Source organism: Solea solea, chromosome 12 (genome assembly GCF_958295425.1).
Source record: "Solea solea chromosome 12, fSolSol10.1, whole genome shotgun sequence".
In the NCBI taxonomy this organism is placed as follows: Eukaryota; Metazoa; Chordata; class Actinopteri; order Pleuronectiformes; family Soleidae; genus Solea; species Solea solea.
The window spans coordinates 27,980,266-28,003,448 of record NC_081145.1 but is presented as its reverse complement, the minus strand read 5'-3'; the positions used below and the strand labels follow the sequence as shown (position 1 = coordinate 28,003,448).

General features: G+C 43.1%; 1 protein-coding gene across 5 annotated transcripts in view; it reads right to left on the bottom strand.

Annotated features, from left to right (window-relative positions):
- The window catches only part of phf21ab (PHD finger protein 21Ab), a 32,374-nt gene extending 9,191 nt beyond the window's left edge, over nt 1–23,183 (bottom strand). For 2 of the 5 annotated variants that reach the window (XM_058644623.1, XM_058644624.1), the window contains exons 1-14: nt 22,771–23,183; nt 17,914–17,953; nt 17,464–17,515; nt 16,031–16,120; nt 15,644–15,676; nt 15,005–15,070; nt 11,058–11,210; nt 9,148–9,384; nt 4,758–5,081; nt 4,153–4,290; nt 4,015–4,066; nt 3,856–3,935; nt 3,208–3,268; nt 587–609 (exon numbers count right to left, since the gene is read on the bottom strand). In XM_058644623.1, the coding sequence (XP_058500606.1) occupies nt 587–609; nt 3,208–3,268; nt 3,856–3,935; nt 4,015–4,066; nt 4,153–4,290; nt 4,758–5,081; nt 9,148–9,384; nt 11,058–11,210; nt 15,005–15,070; nt 15,644–15,676; nt 16,031–16,120; nt 17,464–17,505 (1,299 nt within the window). In that variant the 5' untranslated portion in view covers nt 17,506–17,515; nt 17,914–17,953; nt 22,771–23,183. Of the gene's footprint in view, nt 1–380; nt 488–586; nt 610–3,207; nt 3,269–3,855; nt 3,936–4,014; nt 4,067–4,152; nt 4,291–4,757; nt 5,082–7,421; nt 7,693–9,147; nt 9,385–11,057; nt 11,211–15,004; nt 15,071–15,643; nt 15,677–16,030; nt 16,121–17,463; nt 17,516–17,913; nt 17,954–22,770 lie in introns of those variants that run through there. The other 3 variants (XM_058644621.1, XM_058644622.1, XM_058644625.1) reach the window with 3 other exon arrangements.

Here is a 23,183-nt window from a genome sequence, read left to right as displayed (position 1 = left end):
ATCTGGTTTGGTTTAGTTTACTCTTGGCCTCTTGTTCTGATGTCATAATGGACATGGTGTGTTAATCTCTGGACACTCGGGAGGAGGGGGGGGGAAGGGGGTGCGGGGGGAGGGGGATTAGGATGTGTTCTGAGTAGTAGCAGTTATTAATAGATTAATAGATGCTCTGGGCTACAGGACACTGTTCACTTTGTAAGGCTGGATCAAAGTAAAATCAAGTGATGGCTGATGGTTTTCACATGGACATGACAAACTAATGGATGTGTTTGTGGAGGTCTTTGGGTGCAAATGATTGACAGAACTACTGGGCCAATAGGATTGTGTGTGACACGGGGAGTCCAACCCTCTGAGCTTGTCCGTCTCCCCCAATCGTTACTTACATCCCCAGAGCTGGGGCTGGGCAGGGGGAGGGGATGGACGGGGCTGGAGGGGGAGGCCGGGGTGAGGCTGCCCAGCTCCGGGACGCTGCTGTATTTGGGTGGGCGACCTGGATGAAATGAGACAGACAACAAAGACGGAAAACAAAGAAAAAAAAGAAAGATGGAGGGGGGAAAAAAACAAAAACAAAACAGTCTGAATGACATACCTTGGAAAGGGAGTCTTCGTTGGCTAGCATGAGACAGGGGAGCGGTAGGGGGGGGGGAAGAGGAGGAAGAGGAAGAGGAGGAGGAAGAGGAGGAGTCAAAAGCACAGACAGCAGTGTTAGTGCAGGAGATCCGGCTCCGTGCAAGCTGAAGCCGAGCACAAGTACAAACCTTGGACTATGAAGCGCACGACAAACGGACAGGTGTCAGATGTTAACACACGGGTCGTCACAGGCTGAAGCCACGAACTCGCAGGTCACGTGATCCAACCGCGTTCTTTCAGCGCTTTTTACCAAGTCGCCCAGACTTTTCCCAGAGCTTCTCAATTTAAAGACCAACTAAACCCCTAAACCACTTTTTTCAGGTTAAAACTAGTGCATAAGGTTTGGCATGCACGATGTCTATCAGACCGATAAAAAGATCCGATAACGCGCTGGTTACGTCATCTATCGCGCCTTACTAGCATCACCCAAGCCTGACCCGTCACTGCCTGATCAATAATGAAGATGAAGATAATAACAACATCGCTGTTCAGCGAGGATTCCAACAGGAGGAAACAAGACGAAAAGTTTCAACACAACAAATCTGAAAAGCAGCCGCGGTAACAGTTAGCGGTGCTAAGGCTAAAACAACACAGAGTGGTGACGTCCTTATTCGGCAGGCGTTTGAAAACTGTAAACACGTTTCAAGAGACAGTGAAAAGGTTAAAGCCGTTAACGACATAGCGCTCGACGACCAGCCTTTTACTGTCGTTGAGAACGCGGGTTTTTTCACAAGTTAATGACACATTTGGAGCTACGTTACACGCCCACAAGCCTCACTTCTTCTCTTGTCCCTCCTATAATTCTATAATATATGTATACATGTATACACACACACACATATATATACATATATGTGTGTGTGTATACATGTATACACACACACACATATATGTATATATATATATATACATATATGTGTGTGTGTATACATGTATACACACACACATATACATATACATATATGTGTGTGTGTATACATGTATACACACACACATATATGTATATATGTATATATACATATATACACATCTTGGTCTATAACACCTTCCCATCAAGTTTTGGGAAATTTGGTGGAACTCAATTTTGCCACAACAGGTTCCTCGCACACATTGGTGCCAGGAGGTGTTTGGGGCCCTGACATTTGTGGCTTTGCGGTGAAACACTAATGACACCAACACCCACATAAATCCAAACAACGATGGAGAAATGCTGAGTGTTTACACCCTTTCAGGCGTGGAAGGCCACCGTAGCTCCCCGACACGCTCCTCCACCAATTGTTCCACATTGGTTTATTATGCTACTTTCTGTACCTACTGTAAATTACATTATTATATTACAGTGATCAATCATAAGGCAGAAGAACGTTGTTGCAGAGATAATAATAAATCTTTGAAACAAAGACAGAGGACGTGACCTCAGTGCTCGGTCGTAGCTGCAGCCTGTGGACGAAAACTACTCATCATCATCATCATCATCATCATCATCACTACGACTCTGCTAAAATCTGACACTTGACACTGTGACTAAACACAATTCCAGTTATTATTTTTATTTTTTTGCCTGTTTCTCTTCAAAGTTTAAGGAAAATGGATGTTGTGCAGAAAGGACTCGTGTTAATCCTTCAGGATTAGTGGATTACACCGGGGGAAACAGAGGAAGTCAAAGCTCCTGTAATGCAGTTTTAGTGTTTTTGACGCGAGGGCCGATCATGCGGTCAAGTCATGTTGAAGTCGTGTTTATCTTGTTCCTGTTTAATTTGAAACGGTCCAATTGTTACGGCAAATGGAAACGGCAGAGGAACATGTGACTTAAAAAGAAAAGGACTCGGTTGCTTATAGAGAAAACATCGGGTTTTGATGTTTGGTCAGTGACTTAAATCGGTGGTTCAGGAGTTCTGAAGTGTGGTTGTTTGAGGTTCTGGTCATAAACATGTATAACCACCTAACAAAAGGCTGATAAGTTCATGTCGCTCTATGTCACTGTTGGACAACATTTCCTGACTAGAAAGTGAAGTTTGTAAAGTGCTCACTCACAGGAGCTGCTGGCCTGCTGCTGCCTCGTGTGGTCACTCTGTGTCACTGAGGTTAATCTGAACAAAGGATTTCAAACACTGACGTGTCCTCTGTGGACTCTGGTGTGGGAGAGTGAGCAGTTTGCAGTCAGATTACGTTGTGAAAGACACCACAGACCTTTTGTTAAGTGGCCGAAATCACACAGCGAGTGTCAATATTTCACACAACCACCGAAAAATCTATTTTTAAACAACTAATAATTATGAAAACGAGCGCTTGATTGACGTCTTGATTGGACTGTGATGTGTTTTTTTAGTTTTCTGCAGCATCATTTCAGTCTTTAGTGAAGCAAACACAGTCATGTTTATATTCTGACAAACACGATGGAGGAGACAGGAAACAGGAAGAAGCAGGAGGAAGTCGAGGAAGATTAGTCCGTAGCATGTTATTAACACCGAGCTCACTCTACTCTGTAAGTGTGTGAGTGTCCACCGGCTTCAGTGGAACTAGGACACGTTAGGCAGGTTCTGCTGTGGTTGGACCTGCACAGCCGTGTTTCATACGCACCTCTCTTCCTGGTCCCCAGGTGCAGAGGGCTGTTCAGGTAACTCACTGCGCTCTTTTTCCTCTGGAAGGAAAGTAGAAGGACATGGAGTTCCATTAGAACCAATGATTGCATTTTAAAATACACTTTTTGTTGAGCAACGATAGGAGCTCCACTTGCTCCGACTCTTCTGCGCTAACCCTGGCTTTTTGTTTGGGATGCTGACCGTGGGCGGGGCTTAGGAAGCTGCCTGCTGATTGGCTACTGAGTTCTGGAGTGACAGCTCAATGGACTGGAAGTGGACAGGGGCTTTGAACATTGTAGACTTAACTTGCTCAGTAAGTGACATCCATGTTTCCACTGAGAATGAGCCCCTGTGTCTCAGTCTGGTTTCCTGGCTCAGCACTTTTGTCTGTACCTCACTTTGAAAGAATCACCAGAAACTGAACAAATAAGTTACTTTATCACGAGCTGAAAATATGAAGAGAACACATTTGATTCATCCAAGATGTTGTAATAACCAACGTCACCTGTAGAGGCCACTAAATCCTGCAAACTTTATTTTCACTGATGAATTCAAAATAAAGATTTACACTAAATCTGAACTTTTTGTTTTATTTTTTAACTTTTTGATTATTTGGGACATGTGACAGTGTTATTGTGTTTTGTACCTCGGGTTCAAACACGGCTCCGCTGTACACCGGGTTGGCCGTCGTTCGTCTCTTTCGCTCCTGCCTTTTGCTCTGAATCTCTGCAAAAAATGTTTTGAGTTTAAACGAGGAGAAGTGTGTGTGTGTGTGTGTGTGTGTGTGTGTTATTTAAACACTCACCCTCCAAGTGGTCGTGTGTCACGAGACCCAGAGACACCATGAAGGCTAGTTTCTACAGGAGGGGGGAAAAGAATGTAAAAAGTGATGAGTCATCAGTAGAGTGCAGATGAAGAGGACACACCACGCCGTGTCACTTACTACCTCTGGGTTCTCCTCCTTCTTGGGTCTGGGAGCAGGAGATAGCGGAGGAGTGGAGGTGGTGGTGGTGGTGGAGGAGGAGGACGGGAGGCTGACCACGACCTTCTGCTCGGCTCCGCCTCCCGATTTAACAGTCTGCTGAGGAAGAGGAGGATGTTTTAGTGTAGTTCTAAAATGAGTAAAATGTCTTATTGAGAGTGCCTGCTCAGCAACGCACACCACTGAGAACTCTGTTTGCGTTGCAGAGCAAGCATCAATTTCCCGCATTTCTTCTTCTTCTACCAAACGTTTTGGCGCGTAACTCCTCCCACAATTTTGATAAAATGTGCAGTTTGATCTGGAATCGTGTGCTGTGACTTTCTAAGCGCGTTGAGTAACCATTGCGCCAAAAATCGCAAAGAAATGCGAAAAATGATTTCCACATACACAAAATGATCACAAGCCAGCCTGGAGCCAAACAGTGTCGTCGTACTTTAACGCAGAGACGTGGTTGAAACTTTAAAGTAACAAGAAGTAGACATAAGCAAAATTTGCCAGAGAATGTTCTAGTTCTGATTATTATTATCAGTATCAATAAAAATCCTCCCCACACTCCGAACGCTTACCTTGGGCTCAGTGGTCAGGCTGCTGATCTGGATGGGCTGCACAGGAATCGGGTTGGGTATCTGGGTGGGGCTGACGAGGCGAGTGGGCGTGGCAGAGACGGGTGTGGTGATGACGATGCCCGCAAGCGGGGTGGAGCCCGTCTTGCCGCAGGGCTGGCCGTTCACGATGCGGACCTGGTGGATGGGCGCCGCCGAGGACAGCGTGGACGACAGCTTGGTGGCCAACATGACGGGCCTCTGGAACAGCTGGGGGGCCGCCATCATGGGCGGGGGAGGGGCCGGGGCGATGGGGATGTTGGTGGGCGTGGCCAGTTTGGGCCTGACCTGGCGACGAGAGACAAGGCGATGAGGGAGCGGCGACAGCATGAGTCGACGCGGCTGAAAAACGCCACTGAAGCTCTGCCTCAGTGATGTCATATCACTCAAGTGATGTCATATCACTGAAGTGATGTCATATCACTCAAGTGATGTCATATCACTCAAGTGATGTCATATCACTGAGGTTTTTAAAAGCAGTGAGAGACAAATAACTTTCTCCTTTTCAGGGTTTCACAGCCATCAGGCTGATCTCATACCTTTTTCAACACTAATATAGATATATATATATCGGGTTATATATATGTATATATATATATATATATATATATATACATACACACACGTCATGATAAATATCAAATAGATATTTGTGTAAGATATAGGAAGCATACAGTATGTGGATATAAAGCTGCACACACTTTGTTTCTCTGGACTCAATGTTTGCACTTCTTTACGCTGTAAAATAAAATATACTCTACAGTTTATGACCTGTGTTACATGACGTTAATTTCGGATAACACCCGCTTTATTTCCTTGGCCTTTTAATGTTAAAGGAAGGACATTTTTCACGTGCGTTAGAAACAATGAACTTGACTCTGCAACTTGAATTCTGCTAGAACACAAATAATAGGAGAGTTGACATTCACCCCGTTGTGAGTTCATGTAGCATCAAAATAATCCTGCAGACAGTATTTGGAGGTTGAAATCCTACATGGTAGCAGTGTCTCAGTCCAGGCTCTGGATCCTGTGAAGTGTGCAACAGCACAGTCATCTAATGACAGAGACGTCATGATGTCATCAGGACAGGCCGAGGTAACGCTGCTCTGTGTCGGGCACAGTGAGCACCAGCGTCCGCAGAGGCGGAGCTTATCACCTCCGATAAACGTCGCTGCCAAACTCTAAATACGTCATATCTTAATACACAAACCACATGTTTCAATTCTAAATGACTCATTTCTCGCCTCAAATGATGTTAAAACTGCGCTCCAGGACAGAGAAAGAGGTTTATATTTGTATTATCTGCTGCTATGTTCCACCCAAATGCATTCTGGGATACATGGCTTTCCCAAGTACGCTCAAGTCACCACCCGATGCATACTTGGTAAAATGGGCGGAGCGAGAACACTTCAAGGTTTGAGAACCGTCCTCGCTGCTCACGTACTTGAGAATTGGAACAGAACTTGGACTGAGGCTGATGACGTTTTCACAAGTACAGGAGTACACAAGTACACACAAGTACGCACAAGTACGCACAAGTACGCACAAGTTTGGATATTGACAAACGGCCATGGGTTTCTCTTCTTCCTCTTCTCCTACTAAATTCACAGTCACAGTTCTCCTGCCCCTCAAAGTCTGACTGTTGATTTAAGCTCTAATCTGGTATTTTTACACATATCTGATGCAAAATATAGATGTTTGAACACAGTTGTGAACTAATAATAGTAGAATTTTGTGATTTTTTTGTGATTATTAGTTTTGATGTATTTTATTTTTGGATTTTTTGATAAAAGCTTTCAAAATGATATCTAATGAAATCATGAAGTTTCTTTGATTTATTCATTCATTCTTTTTTGGGGCATGTTGTTTTAATAATGTTTTATAAAAAAAGAACAAACTCTCGGGTACAAACGGACGAAAAATCCACACTTCACAGGATCTAGACCCTCAACTGGGACACGGCTTGTGTCACTTTCACCACAGTCCACATCAATATGATGTGGTAGGAAACTGTATGAGCGCCCTCTGCTGAATCCTACTAGATACTACTTCATATTTTTTACAGTTTGAATGTGAACTTTACATCCCACGTCCTACCGTTCACCCCGAGGTGACGCTCTTAGTTTCATATTATTATCAATATTATAATCAATACAGCAGCAGCTGCTCACTATGACAAACATGTGAGTGGCCAGAGCTTTCAGCGGCATCGCTCACATCAGGCAGACAACACCAACATTTGTCCACTGACGGGGTTAAAACACACCAACAGCCAGGAACACAAAATACCAAGAAGCTGCAGGAAAACAAGCTCCACGCACGCACACACACACACACACACACGCACACACACACACACACACACGCACACACACACACACACACAGGCAGGAAACACCGTCAATAAAAAAACCTAAAAAACAAAAAAAGCACAACAAGAGGAGAGAGACGTGAAGACAGCAAACAGAGCAAACAATGTTTTAGTGCCACGGAGCAAGGCATGAGTGTTGGCTTTGGTGCACTCCTGCCCTCTGCTGGAGGGTGAACGAGTCACCTCAGGTGGGCACACACACGGATCTGGGGGGGAGGGGGTTAGGGGTTTGGAGGCGGGTCTTACAGGGGACGCACCTGTGGCTGAAAGGTGGGCCGAGGCGTCAGTCTAGGAGGAGGGACAAACTGAGGAACTTTGATTGGCTGGGCGGTGGAGGCGGTGGTGGTGGTGGTGGCCTGCACCGGAGACAAAACCACAGCAGGTTGTGGATCTGTGCTGCTCATGTTTGACTGACAGCTCCCATTTCCACTCTCATCAGCCAATCAGCAAGAACATGACCGGAGAAAGTGACGCAGATTTATCACAACATAACCTAAAAATCACTCTAATGTGAAGACTCCTCACAATCAAAGGCGTTAATATCTGTGTTTTGGTATTTCGCTCCGGGGCTTAGAGCTGAAACAATTCATCAATTATTAATCGATTATTAATCGAGTACTAAATTAATCGACACGTTTGAAGCTTTTTTCATGATTAAAACAACATTCCCGATTGTTTAAGCTTCTTAATTGTGACTATTTTCTTCATTTCTTTGCTCTGAATGACAAAGAAATCATTAAAAGTTGATCATGTGGACAAAACAAGACATTTGAAAACATCATCATTTCCAGGTTTGACAAACACCGATCAACATTTTTTAAGGTTTTCTGATATTTTATGGACCAAACGATTAATCGAGAAAAGAATCGACAGATTAATCAATTATGAAAATAATCGTTAGTTGCAGCTCTACTGTCACAGGTGTGCTTTTTACGAGTTTGTAAACAGGTGGAGAGGACATAATTCCAGACCTGGCATCTTCAACTTCCTGATAAACTTCCCTTCATCTTACTCCAGAGAGTCACTCATTTGATGAACGGTGTCGATGGATTGCACTTGTACGTGTAAATCGTGACACAAATGAGACGGAGCGCGGCTCTTACGGACGCCGCGTTGTCTGAAGAAAGACGACGACGATGACGTACAATATCCAGCAACGGTACAGCAGTGTACTCGTCATCGCCTTCTACTTCCGGGTCAAAGAGCGGGGAGGACATTTTGGCACTTGAGCCGAACAACAAGTCCGACTTCAGTCCGACTAAGCGTACACATGCAGGAGTAATCGGACTATGAATCGCATTATCCAGGTACATTAGTCTGACTAAGATTTTTAACATTCTGTGCATGATAAACACCCAGAAACAAAGTTTACATGTGGTCGTACGAGGTACTACACCAACAACCAGCTTGAGACACGGAGGCTCAAGCGGGGACACAAGGAAAAACCGGTTCTGTAACTTTTTAGACGGCGTGTTTGTCTCAGAACGCTGTTGTCGTGAAGGGAAGTCGAGCTGGTGCCACACATAAAACGTCCCCCATGGAAAATTCTCTCAGCAAAACGTTCCGACCCCTCAGGAAAAATAAAAAAACAACTTTGAACAATTCTGCGTCAAACAGTTGATTCCATGCTTTACTGCCACGTGCTGAGCTGCTGTGAACGCGTCACCATGTCATTCTATTGGCTGAACGGTTAATACACTCCGGGTGCAGCAGCTTCTCCCATAAATAAATGAATCCATTCATCCATTCATCCCCAGATTCTTTACTGGTTTCTAAAGATGAACCCGAGCAGAGGGAACAGACCCACAGAGCTGTGGCTCCTGGTGCTGGTGCCACCACTCACACCACACCACCGCGGTCAACACGCTCGTCTGCACATCACAACACTGATCACACAGTTACACCAGAGGAAGGCGATGATGACATGTGACCTGACCGGGGGCCGGCCGGCCAGTGGCGGCGGCGGCACGCGCGTGGACTTACCACCATGGCGTTCTTGGACACCAGCCGCACGGGCTCCGAGCTCTGGTTGGTCAGCTTGCCGGCCACCTGCAGGTTGATGGGGGTGTTCTGCGAGTCGGGTTTGGTGATAGCTGTGGTTACCATAGTGACCGTGGGCGGGCGCTGTGGCAGGACGGCGCCGGGCAGGGTGGGCGTGGCGGCAGCTTTCAGCACCAGAGGTAGAGTCTTTGTGGTGAGAACCGGCGTCACCGTCAGCGTCTGCAGGAGGACGAGGTTATTTTGTATTATAGTTAAAAGCAAGTTTACTTGTATACAAGGCAATTCTGAGTGCTTTACAGAAGCAAGTAAATACATTGGAAATTAAAACAAAAACAATTTAAAACATTAAAAAAAAGTTTAAATCAAGCAAACCCAATCATCTGTTCTGTGTTTGCCCTCGATGTAAAGATGAAATAAGTCACAGGGCTTACACTCGCACTCCAAGACTCGACAAGTGCTCTTTTACCTGTTCCCATTTCATCTAATCACTTCCCCTTTAACTCAGAGAAACACCGAACAGACAAAGCATCGGTTAACTTAATTAATGCTGCTTTTGTGTGTGTATCTGCGTCATGACCTCGTTTATAAAACCCTAAAGTTTCACAACAGTTCAGCCACTGCTGTCAAAATAGGCTTTTATTGTTTTTCTGGGCTCTGCGAAGCAGAAAGGCACTTCCGTTTGTGGATGATGTCATCAGGAAACCTCACCACTCCTGGTGCGGGCACACGTCCGGACACATCCAAAAGAAGAAGAACTACTCTGGTTGTAGCTGCTGAGATGCAGAGCTGCATATCTGAGAGCTGACGTGCTAATTACGTCGCTTCCAGGTACCTGGCCAATCACAGGACAGTGGGAAAGCTCTCGTTAGCTGGCCAATCACAACACAGTCCGCGTTCTGGGGGTGCGGTTTTGGTCTGAAACAGCGCGAGTGACAAGGGCGTCAGTGAGGAGATATTTACATCGGCTCGTTTGCAGCGACTAGGAGGTTTTTAACCATGAAAACAAGTTAATATATGTTAATATACACGGACTGCAGGCTGATTTAGTGATGGTCTTCAGGTCTGAGTCCAGAACTACACCAAGCTTTCTGGCTTGGTCTGTGGTTTTTAGTGTCAGTGAGTCAAGTTGGCCACAAACCTCAAGCCTCGTGTTTTTGGGACCAAAAACAATGACTTCTGTCTTTTCTGCATTGAGCTGGAGAACATTCTGGCCCATCCACTCATTAACTTGTTGGATACACTCACACAGCGACTGTAATGGACCGTAGTCATGAGGTGACACTGTAATATAGGGTTGTGTATCATCAGCGTACGAGTGGTAGGACATGTTATGATACTATATGTGGGAGCATATAGATGTTGAACTGTAGCGAAAATGTGCTTAGTTTAAATATATTTATATATACATAGATACATATATACAATACATTAGGAGTTCAATGTTGAATACCTATTATTTTCTTTCAAATCAATAAACCCTGAGTTAACGCCTAAGCCTTTCTTCACTTATTTTAACCATAAAAAAAGGGACAGAAAATGTCCTGTGAGTTAAGTGCTTTTTGCTCATTTTTCCAGAATAACCTTCAATATCTGGCAGTTATTTACAATCCTTAAAATGGTGTTTTAACAAATCGAAATGAAGAAAAAAACTAAAAGTTTTATTTAGAACATCAGATTTTGTGTGTGAAGTTTCTCCTCTGCGGCTTCCTGCAACACTGTGAGTGAAATTACTGTAATAACCACAACCACACGTTGGCTTTGATGTGCAAGTTCTCAGCGGTCAGCAACCCCTGGAATTGTGTTTTGGTTTTGTGTGTGTGTGTGTGTGTGTGTGTGCACGCGTGTGTGTGTGTGCGTGTGCGTGTGCGTGTGTGTGTGAGTGTGTGTCCGACCTGCTGCAGTCCTCCAGTTATCTGCTGGCTCTGCAGCAGGTTGGCCGGCTTGATGTCGCCCCCTCCTGGAGGAGTTTGGAGCTGCAGCTGCAGCTTGGCCTCGGGCTCCTGCTTCACCAGCAGCTCCTTCCTCAGCTGCTCCACCACCTTTTTCTGGTGACAAGGAGAGAAAACCAAGGGAATTAACCTTTCATGGGATTTTTGTTTTCCCTTCCTTTTCTTTAGAGAAACACTGCAGTTTTACACGCATGTGTTACATTTGAAATCTGAACAGTAGAAAACATATTTCTGTATGTTTCATAAATCCCTATCATGTATATGTATGTATGTATGTATGTATGTATATATATATATACACACACACACACACACACACACACACATACACACAAACATGATAGGGGTGTGCGATATTGATGAAAATCAATATCCCGATATTTTTGGGGATTTAGCCGATAACTATAGCGATATTTTTCAATCCTCAAAAATGTGTTAGTAAAGCATGGAAGGCCTGTTGTACCAGCGGCTCTTGTTAATAGTTTATTAGATGTTAAAACAGGTTTCATTTATGAGCTTAAACTTACTTATATAATAAAATATTACGACCAACAAAACTATCATGAGAGCATTTTAAACTGATGTAAACAATACTCATCATATTTGAACTTCAGGGCATTAACATGAGAATGTGGACACACATTTAACTGCTGCCAAAGTCTCCGAGTGTGTTTTCTTGTCACTCGTGGTCGACCGCTGTCTGCCCAAGCTTTTCATATTCTTCATATTCTGTGCGCTGGTTCATTCACAGACGGATGAAACTAATTCACTCAAAGTCAAACCACCTCCATGTGAGTGAGGAGGATCCACGTTTAGCTATTAGATCTAACCACGTGGACTCTGAGGCTGCTAGAGTTGGGGTTTAGTCTCTCACTCATGTTTAACTTCAGTCACACATGCAGCGACGTCAGCTTGTTGTTGTGAAGCGAGGACACAGCGTGTTCTCAATGCTCATGTGCCGCAGTCTGTCCTACGAGGCTCCGTCATGCAGTGAATGTGTGGCCTCTCAAAAAGACACGTTTTCATTGGTTCTTACAAAATGATTCCAAACATGCTCGATATTGTGATTTCATCACAACAATTAAGATACTATTGTAGACGATGTATATCACACACCCCTACGTCATGATACTACTTTGCCCAGGGGGCGCTCATGGCACAGTCTGTGCCTCATGAAAAGAACTTTCCCTTTAATCTACAACATCCAATCAGTGAGTCAGTCAGTCTGTGAGTGAGTGAGTGAGGGAGTCAAGGAGGGAGTGAGTGAGTGAGTGAGTGAGTAGTCTTCATATGTAACACCACACATACTCATCAGTGCTCCTGAAAATGTTAATAATCAATAATCATCACGATCAGCGGATCCACATCACAATAGACTCAAAACAGGACTGGAGATAATCACACACACACACACACAGCCGACACTGAGTGATAAATCCCATCTGTTGCTTAGCAACACTTGACTCTGGAGCTGCAGCGACACAGTCAGAGCAGAGAAGAATCAGACTGAGCAGAGCTGCAGTCAGAGAACAGGGACCTTTAAAGGAGCAGTTCACACAAAACACAAACCAGCTGCTGTTTGACTCATAAATAAAAACATGTGGATTTAAAAAGAAAAAGGGGGGATGTCATGTTCTAGGGGCCATAAGAGTGATTTGTGAGGTTTACCAGTTTCAACCTGTAAATCCAAGTTTAAGTCTGTACGGAAAAGAACATGTGTGAACAAACCATGACCACGACGAAACCTGGATCTGGGTCGAGTGTGACACACACACACACACAGACACACACACAGACACAGACACACAGGGTCGAGTGTGTTTTCTACGCGACACAAACATGCAAACTAATGACTTGTAGTTGTGAATCATTAAAAATCATTAAAAAGATTTGTTCACAGTATCAGACAGACGTCACATTAGTTCACTTGGAACCTCATCAGAGAAGGAACTAAAGAAAACACCAGGAACTATCACTGATGGAAAAACTAAAACAAGGAAACATGCCGAGTTGAGCCGAGCTGGAACTGTGCGGTGAAAAAGTTACAGGACGGAATTTAGCACAATCTAAACCTGCACCACTTCACAAGTCCAAAGTGTCCCATTAAGTTCTATTTGAGCTGCAGTGACGGGAAAGATCGATGAAAAAGAATCTGAGCGTGCACACACACGCACACACACACACGCACACACACACACACACAGAGCTGTCTTATCAAGGACCAAAGTGTTAATCCTCACATTAACCACAACCACAGCTCTAAACTTAACCAGCTCCTTCACAAACTAGATTTTGCCTCACTCGGACCAGGTTTTTGTTCTCTAAGAGGACTAGTGGTCCTGACAAGGTCAGTGTTTGACAGGTTAGGTCCTAAAGAGGCAACAAATACAGGAACAACCACACACACACACACACACACACACACACACAGCAGATATAAATAGACAAAGAGCAGGTAAAAATAACAGAAGACTCAAAGAGGCCTCAGACATTTTTCATCATCATCATCATCATCATCTTCATCTTCTACATATACAATAGACACAACTGCTCCGGTTGGCCTGACTGACCCTGAATGCATCACGTCATGGGAGACAATAAAAAATAAATCACTGACATGATCGACTGATGGTCCAAATATTTGTGTGTGTGTGTGTGTGTGTGTGCATGTGCGGGGTTCTGAGTCGCGTTGTCGTACCTGTTTCTCGCTCAGCGCTGTTTGTGTATGTGTGTGTGTGTGTATACGTGTGTGTGTGTGTGTGTGTACACGTGTGTGTGTGTGTGTGTGTGGGGTTCTGAGTCGCGTTGTTGTACCTGTTTTTCGCTCAGCGCTGTGCGTGTGTGTACGTGTGTGTGTGTGTGTGTGTGGTTCTGAGTCGCGTTGTCGTACCCGTTTCTCGCTCAGTGCTGTGTGTGTGTGTGTACCTGTGTGTGTGGGGGGTTCTGAGTTGCGTTGTCGTACCTGTTTCTCGCTCAGCGCTGTGTGTGTACGTGTGTGTGTGCACGTGTGTGTGTGTGTGCGTGTGCGTACGTGTCTGTGTGTGTGTGGTTCTGAGTCGCGTTGTCGTACCTGTTTCTCGCTCAGTGCTGTGTGTGTACGTGTGTGTGTGCACGTGTGTGTGTACGTGTGTGTGTGTGTGTGGTTCTGAGTCGCGTTGTCGTACCTGTTTCTCGCTCAGCGCTGTGTGTGTGTGTGTGTGTGTGTGTGTGTGGTTGTGAGTCACGTTGTCGTACCTGTTTCTCGCTCAGCGCTGCGTGTGTGTGTGTGGTTCCGAGTCGCGTTGTCGTACCTGTTTCTCGCTCAGCGCTGTGTGTGTGTGTGTGTGTGGTTCTGAGTCGCGTTGTCGTACCTGTTTCTCGCTCAGCGCTGTGTGTGTGTGTTTGTGTATGTGTGTGGGGTTCTGAGTCGCGTTGTTGTACCTGTTTCTCGCTCAGCGCTGTGTGTGTGTGTGTGTGTGGTTCTGAGTCGCGTTGTCGTACCTGTTTCTCGCTCAGCGCTGTGTGTGTGTGTGTGTGTGGTTCTGAGTCGCGTTGTCGTACCTGTTTCTCGCTCAGCGCTGTGTGTGTGTGTGTGTGGTTGTGAGTCGCGTGTCGTACCTGTTTCTCGCTCAGCGCTGTGTGTGTGTGTGTGTGTGGTTGTGAGTCGCGTGTCGTACCTGTTTCTCGCTCAGCGCTGTGTGTGTGTGTGTGTGGTTGTGAGTCGCGTGTCGTACCTGTTTCTCGCTCAGCGCTGTGTGTGTGTGTGTGTGGTTGTGAGTCGCGTGTCGTACCTGTTTCTCGCTCAGCGCTGTGTGTGTGTGTGGTTGTGAGTCGCGTGTCGTACCTGTTTCTCGCTCAGCGCTGTGTGTGTGTGTGTGTGTGTGTGTGTGGTTGTGAGTCGCGTGTCGTACCTGTTTCTCGCTCAGCGCTGTGATCTTTGCCTGAAGTTCGTGCAGCTGCTTCTTCAGATCTGCGTTCTGAAACACAGTTGCTCCGTCAGCACGTTTGCACACAGTCCACTCAAGAGTTCCACTAAACAAACATCAAACGATCAACTGTGCCACTCTAACGTGACTAAAGCCCCGCCCCCATGTGAGAAGATAATTGGTCCTTCCGACAATCGTGGGTGGCCTCCGATCTGAGGCTGATTTAAACAGATTATCAAGCTAGATTATCCTGTAAATGTAAGGGATTAACAGACATGATTTTTATATTGTCTATATATTGGGCAGTCCACGGACAAGTGGAAAGGTAACTTGGTTTGTAACCAGAAGGTTTGAGTACCCACAAGGTGAAAAAAGGGCTGTGGTACCCAGTAGAGGACGGGTTAAATGCAGAGAAGGGATTTCCCCTGCGGGACTGATTCAATTTATTAATTTAATTTATATTCTGAAGTTTTTGTGAGATCCCGAATCCCCAGAATCTCCTCCCCGCAATCATCTGGAGAGTCTGGACTGGATCGTTTAATCTGTGCTTTCTCAGGATTAGAAGCAGAAAGTGGTTTTTAAAAACAAGTCAATCCTCTGGTGCGGGAACAGACGCTGGTTTACCTGAGGATCCTGCTTCATCTGAGCAACCAGTTTCTGTGGAGGAAGAAAAAAGAAGATGAATACAGACACCACTGACACCTGCTGGTCACCACTGAGATCTACAACCAGATGACTGCACCTGTTCAGTCAGGAGGAACAACAACAACAACAACAACAATGACACAGACCTCAGGGCTTCATTTGGAAATCAGGAGGATTCACAGTGTTTTCTAAGTCCATGCTTCACAAACTGCGGTCGGTGTACCGCCAGTGGTACGCAAGTTTCCTACCACTGTATTTTAACGTTTTTACTGAGAGAGAGAGAGAGATCACTATTTCCTCCGCTGGTACTTGGTATGGTCTCGTACAAACAGACTGACTGGACTGTGTGTCTTTGATGAAGCTCACCTGATGGATCTGGATCTCCACCTTCAGAGCCTCCTGTAACGTCTGTAATTCCATCATGGATCCAGTCAGTCTGTCAGCCGATCGATCAGCCTGGAGAACACACACACACACACACACACAGGTCTTAATGATCATTAACAGTCATTAAAGCTACAGTATGTAACCTTTGCTGATTTTTATTTGTATTTGTTGCTCCGCCCCCCGGAACAAGAGGTGCTATCCTCTGTTAGCAACATTCTCACTCTGGTTAGCCTAGCCTGGTTGTTAGCTTAGCAGCGGTGGCTATACTGGCTCTCAGTATGTGAAGTTAACCCTTAGTGCTCCCGTTTTATTTTATTTTTGTCAAACGAACTTTGAAACTGTGACGTGTTAAATCAAATCCATGTTTAAATGACACACTTTTTGATCAGGTGTGTTTATATAGTTGGTGAAAACATCAGATTACCTTTAGCTTGTGGTGGGAAAAAAAAGGATATTAGACACTATATTTCACATTCTTTTAGCCTCTGAATATACGTTTGAACATAGACATGGAAACGCATACTAATGTATTGGGGTTAGTGAAATAATAGTAACTAACTATTATTAATATTATTGCAAAGTAAATACAAAGACACACTAAAAGAAAATACCAAAATATGAGTAGTGTTTCAATTCAGCAGCAATAGAAAAGTGTGATTTTGATAATAATTTCATATTAAAAGAGCGAACCTGGACTTTTAATTTGAATCTTTTTTTTTCAAACATTGTACAGTGCAACTGGCTTACGGTACGTTATCAGATATCAATGTGTACAGTACTTTGTACAGATGCATATGTCAGATTAATAGGTCTCTGAAACATAGCTGCGAGGAGGTGTGCTTTCAAACGTGATCTGATCTGAGTGTTTTATTTTGAAAAACGATTTATGTCAGTCAGTCGCTGCAAGGCGAGAGTGCTAACCACTACACCACTGTGTGGCCCCCGGTTTATGTCGATGTCCTTAAAAATCCGCTTGACTGCAAGCTTTTTACCCAAATTCCCTTTGTAATCCAGGCGTTAAAATTCAGCGTCAGATAGTTTGACTACAGAGAAACGAGTGTCGGACAACCCCTTAATAAAGGTCTTTTAATAAAGTAAGAAGTAAGTAGTCCCCGAGTATCGTAACGGCTGCTTCGTAGAGCTGCACGACAACGAACGCTCCCACAGACCCCGAGCACTTCTGTTATTGGATATGCTTGTGTTTTCTCTCCCGCTTGTGTTTTGGGATTTGTGTGCGTTTCCGGTTTTTGCAGCGTGTTTCTCCTCCTGCATGTGTTCTGTTCCTTTCTGCAGATCATTTTTCTTCTACATTTTAACTGCAGCATCTATATAATACCCTTTGTCCCTGTTATTAAATATCATGTGACGTGTGTTTTTGCCAGATTCAGTGATAAATAAAGTTAGTTTTTTACCTTAACAGCGTGTCCAGTAGGAAAACCATCCAACTGAAGCATTAAAGTGCCGCTGGAAAGAAAACAAAAACACTTTTGTTTACTCCGGGGTGATTTATATACTTTATAACTCACACAACAAAAGGACAAATACAAACCTTTTACCACATTAACTTCATTACACACACAAGAGAAACTTTTACTCGTGTACTCGTGTATATTTTTTATTATTATTAATTTGCTTTACATTCAAAATTACATTAAACCTTTACATTGATGTAGAACTACTGTGTTAAATTCAAATGTATTCATCATTGTTTTTGGTTTTTTTAAATAAATCAATTGAATGTCATTTTTATAACTGTAACTTATAATTCATTTCACGTCAAATTTTCATTTTTTTTTAAAAAAAATACATTTTTGTCATTGTAGACATCTAATTATAATATACATTAGTTTTTCAGGACTCACCACTTGGCTGTGGGACTGGACTCCACCCCTCTGTGCTGCCCTGAAAAACATAACAAACACACACACTCCCTTACAAACCTTGTCACCGACTAAGTGCCGTCACTTATAAAGTCATTATAGCTGTTTATTTATCCTGATAACATGCAGTACTGTTACTGTGCTACTACAACTACATGAAGTACTGTTACTGTGCTACTACAACTACATGAAGTACTGTTACTGTGCTACTACAACTACTGTACATGAAGTAGTGTTACTGTGCTACTACAACTACATACATTAGAACTGCAACTAACGATTATTTTCATAATCGTTTAATTTGTCGATTAATTTCTCGATTGATCGATTATTCATTTGGTCAGAAAACCTTAAAAAATGTTAATCAGTGTTTGTCAAACCTGAAAATGATGATGTTCTCAAATGTCTTGTTTTGTCCACAAACCAAAATGATCAACTTTTAATGATTTCTTTGTTATCCAGAGCGAAGAAATTAAGAAAATATTCACATTTAAGAATCTTAAACAATAGGAAATGTTTTAATCATGGAACAACAACAACAACAACAACATGATGTTTTAATCATGAAAAAAGCTTCAAACCGATTAATCGATTATCAAAATAGTTGTCAATTAATTTAGTAATCGATTAATAATCGATTAATTGTTTCAGCTCTATAATAAAAGGTAATGATGATCATGAGTATTTTCACACTGCAGTACTTATACTCCACTAACACTTTTCTGTAGTTATTGTAAACGTAGTCATTTAAATTGACTGCTGTTCAGTTACTACAAACAACAGCTTGAACAAATACACTTGACCTTTGACAAGTACATTTGAAGTAACTACTACCCGAGTGGGGGAACACATCAGATCTGAACAGTTGAACACAGAGTACCTTAAAACTACTGCACTACTATGCTAATATGTTTCAGCTACTGCAAAGTGACTAAATACATGCAGTGACAACATGTAAGTAGTATCACAACAGGGAAACATTGAAGTACGAGAACCCGTAAAAATGCACTTCCAGAGCCCAGTACTACCACTACAACCACTAATACTACAATTAACTCGATAACTACAGATACTATGATAGTACAATCATCTCCACTACTTAAAATTGCAAATAACTACAATAGTGCAATTAATTCAAGTACTGCCACCAAAACAACAACTTTATCCACTACTACTCTTACAATTGACTTTATTACAATTGATAAAATAAACGCCACTTCTACTGCCAATTTTACAATACAACTAAAACTACTACAAACAACACCTCTACTTCCACTTACACTACAATTAACTCCACTTTTACCACTACTACAACTTCTACTACCACCAGCAACAGCACTATTGTGGGAAGCTGTTTGTTAATTGCAGTAACTGCGCTCCTGGTTAACTCCACTACTGCCAAAACTACTACAATTACCTCCACTACTTCTACTGAGACAACAATCCACTCAACTACGATTACAAATAACTCCACAAACAATTGCAAAATACTACATTCCACTATTACTACTTCGGCCGACAACTACTACAATCAAAGTATGACAGTTACCTCAACTCCTACTAAAAATCTACTTTACTACTAGTAAAGTTAACTCAGCTACTACTGAGATTGCAATTCACTACAATACTACCTCTAACACTACAAGTAACTCCACTACTGCCACTATTACTGCAATTAACTCAATTACTGCCACTAATAAAACAATTATCTCCACTACTACTATTATCTGCCTCTATCTACATGTCACATTATCATACATCCTTTTTATGCGTTACATTAACGTCATTACTGTGAACTTTTGCACCTGGTGAATATTTCACTGTTACTCACTTACTGCCCAGCTGTACTGCTATTTACTGCTCTTCTGTAGTGCTCTTTTTCATCTTTTAAAAAAAAACAAAAAACATTTATATACTGTGTATATATACACGTATACTGTTTCACTTAACTTTTTTAAAATTTTGTATGCTTGTTATGCACCAATGACACCTGAACAAATTCCTTGTATGTGCAAATCATACTTGGCAATAAAGCTCTTCTGATTCTGATTCTGATTACAAATAACTCCACTACTGTCAATATTACAATACAACATTTACTACAAGTACATTCAACTCCTCTTCATCTAAATTAGCTTAATTATTACTACTACAATGACCTCCTCTATTACACGTATATTACAATTAACACCACAACAACAAATACTACTACTACAAGCAGCAGCACTGGTGTGTGAAGCTGTCTGAAGTTTTCTGGCTGAACTTCCATCAGCAGCAGTTTCACATGCTGCAGCAAAAATAAAATTAAAAAAAAGCTAAAATGGAGGTTTTTCAAGATGAAAGGGGAAAAAATCTAAGTTTTCTGTTTCCACAGAAGAGGAAAAGTGTGAGGTTTTTTTGTTGTTGTTTCAACGGTTGATGCGAGTGTTCTATAACCGCCTTATTCATCCTTGTGACCGTCAGCTTTAAAAGCAGTTTGTTCAACTCCTGAGTTTTAAAAATAAACATGAACAGACCATGTGTCTGAACAGACAAGTGGAGAGCGTTAGCAGTGGCCAATACTACAACTAACCCAGTAAAACTGCAATTTACTCGTTTACAACAACAATGAACTCCACTAACAATGACAAAATACTACATTCCACATTTACTACCTCTACAGTTAACTCTATTACTACCAACATGACTACAGTTAATTCCACTACTACTTCACAACTTGTACTATTACAACCAACTCTGATACTACCACTACCACTAACACAACAATTAACTCTACTACTACAAATATTCACCCAACCTCAATTACAGTTAACTCCAGTACTCGTAGTAAAACTAACTAAAGTACTGCTACAACTGACCGGACTGCTGCTGCTGCTGCTGTCTATACTACTACCACTACTACTACAACTCCAATTAACTCCACTAACAATAACGAAATATTACATCCCAGTAATACTACTTTAACTGACTACTACTACTGTTAACTCTATTACTGCCAAAAATACTACAGTTAACTCAACTACTATTAAAATTGCAATTAACTACAATACTATCATAATACTGGTAACACTACAATTAACTCTACTAGTACCACTAGTATAACAATCATATTCACTACTACAACAATTAACCCAACTTCACTTACAAGTAACTCCACTACTAGAAGCTCAAGCACTGATTCAACTGTCTGCTACGACTGAAATTGCAATTAGCTTAACTATCACTAATACGATTATTAACTTCTCAACTACAACTTGCACTACAAGCAAATTCTCTACTACCACACATACTGCAATTAACTCCACTGCTACCACCAATACTAGAAATACATCTCTACCACCACTAATACAACAATAAACTGCACAACTAAAATTAAGTCCACCAACAACAATACTACAATTAATACTATTACCACTTCTAGTCAACTTGACGACTACTACCACTAATAGTACAATTAACCCCACTACTACCACTGATACTACAGTCAAGTTCTCTACTACCACACATACTGCAATTAACTCCACTGCTACCACCAATACTAAAATAAATCTTTACTACTACCACTACAACAATACTAGACTAAAAATAATACTATGATTAATACTATTAGTCCTTCTACAGTTACCTTGACAACTACTGCTAGTTTTAGTTAACTAAATCCTCTACGACCACTGATAGTACAATTACCTCCAGTACTACCACCCACAATAATAACACAATTAACACTATTACTGCTTCTACAGTTACCGTGACAACTACAACTAGTTAACGCCACTACTATTAACAATGGCATGGTTGCCTCCACTACTACTCTCAAGTACACTTTGTTCAGTAATACTACAACTACTACCACCGTTAGCCAGTAAAACTAGTACTCCCTCTCCCAGCAGCAGGACCACAGCTCACCGAGCACCGGTTAATTGCAGTAATTGCTCCCCGGGTGGGACGTGAAGTTTTCTGGCTAAACTTCCATCGGCGACAGCCTCACATGCTGCAGCAAAGAGGCCCGAAAAGACGACAAATGAAGCTAAAATGGAGGTTTTCAAGATGAAAGCCGCCAAGTGTTTCTGTCTCCACAGAAGACGAAGAACAAGAAGGAAAAACAGTGGAAAAGTGTGTGCTTTTGTTTTTGTGTATGTCTGCGTGTGTGTGTGTGTGTGTGTGTGTGTGTTCCAACGGTCGATGGGAATGTTTTATAACCGCCGTATTAACCTGCTGCTCGGTCAGCTTTAACGTCACACAATCAAGTCATGAGTTGTTGATAAAATTAAAATAAAAATAGAATAAACGTGTACAGACTGTGTGTCTGTGCCGACATTGATGAGGGGGACGCGGGGGACGCGGGGGGGGGGACGCCACCGAGAACAAGTGGAGAACGTTAGCTGTAGCCGCTAATGCTAACCCTCCTGTTAGCCGCGCTGGCTAACGCAGCCACGCTTATAACTTAACGCCAAAGATGAATAATAATCGCGGGCCGCGGTGTGTGAGGAGGGGGGAGGCAGGGACACAAGAAACACACACGGGAAGAGTCTGAAAAGACGCCATCTTTCAACAATTATGACAAGGAGCGGGCGTCGCTGGCTCTAAGTTCCATCGGCCCCTTGTCCTCCAGAACATCAACTCCTAGAATAAGAAGCAGTGAGAGGGAGAGGGGGAGAGGGAGAGAGCGGCGCTGGACGCAGACAAACACCGGCCGCCTGCTTCACACACACCTGCACACACACACACCCTGACAGCCCGGCACACAGACACCGCGGGCCACAGCTCAACTTTGACTACAAAGAAAATCAAAGTTATGAAATTTAGAAAAAAGAAAAAAAAGCCCCAGTGTGCACTTACTCAGCAGCAGTCCTCCTCTGGATTAATTAAATATATATCTGTGTAAGAAGCCGATCCACGGTGAAAGAGCAGCGTACGAAGAGCCCGGCCGCCTCCTGCCCGCACCGCTCTGTCCGGCCGCCGGATTTGATGTTTGGTTGGAGTAAAAAATGTGTAAAAACAGAGAAACAGAAGCTACAAAACAAGAAGAACTCTTCTTCAATCTCATTCAGCTCGACCGCAGCACAGCACAGATCCCTGCGCTCCGGAGCAGGAGGAAGGGACACAAAAACTACTCCACCGTCCCGCTCAGGCTCCTTTGTCCGCCACGAAACGCTCGATGTCGGCGCCCGTGTTTGTGAAAGTTGGTCAAATGAGGCCGATCGGCGACGCAGGGTGACGGGAAAATGTGTTAGAGAAGCGGACTACTTTTT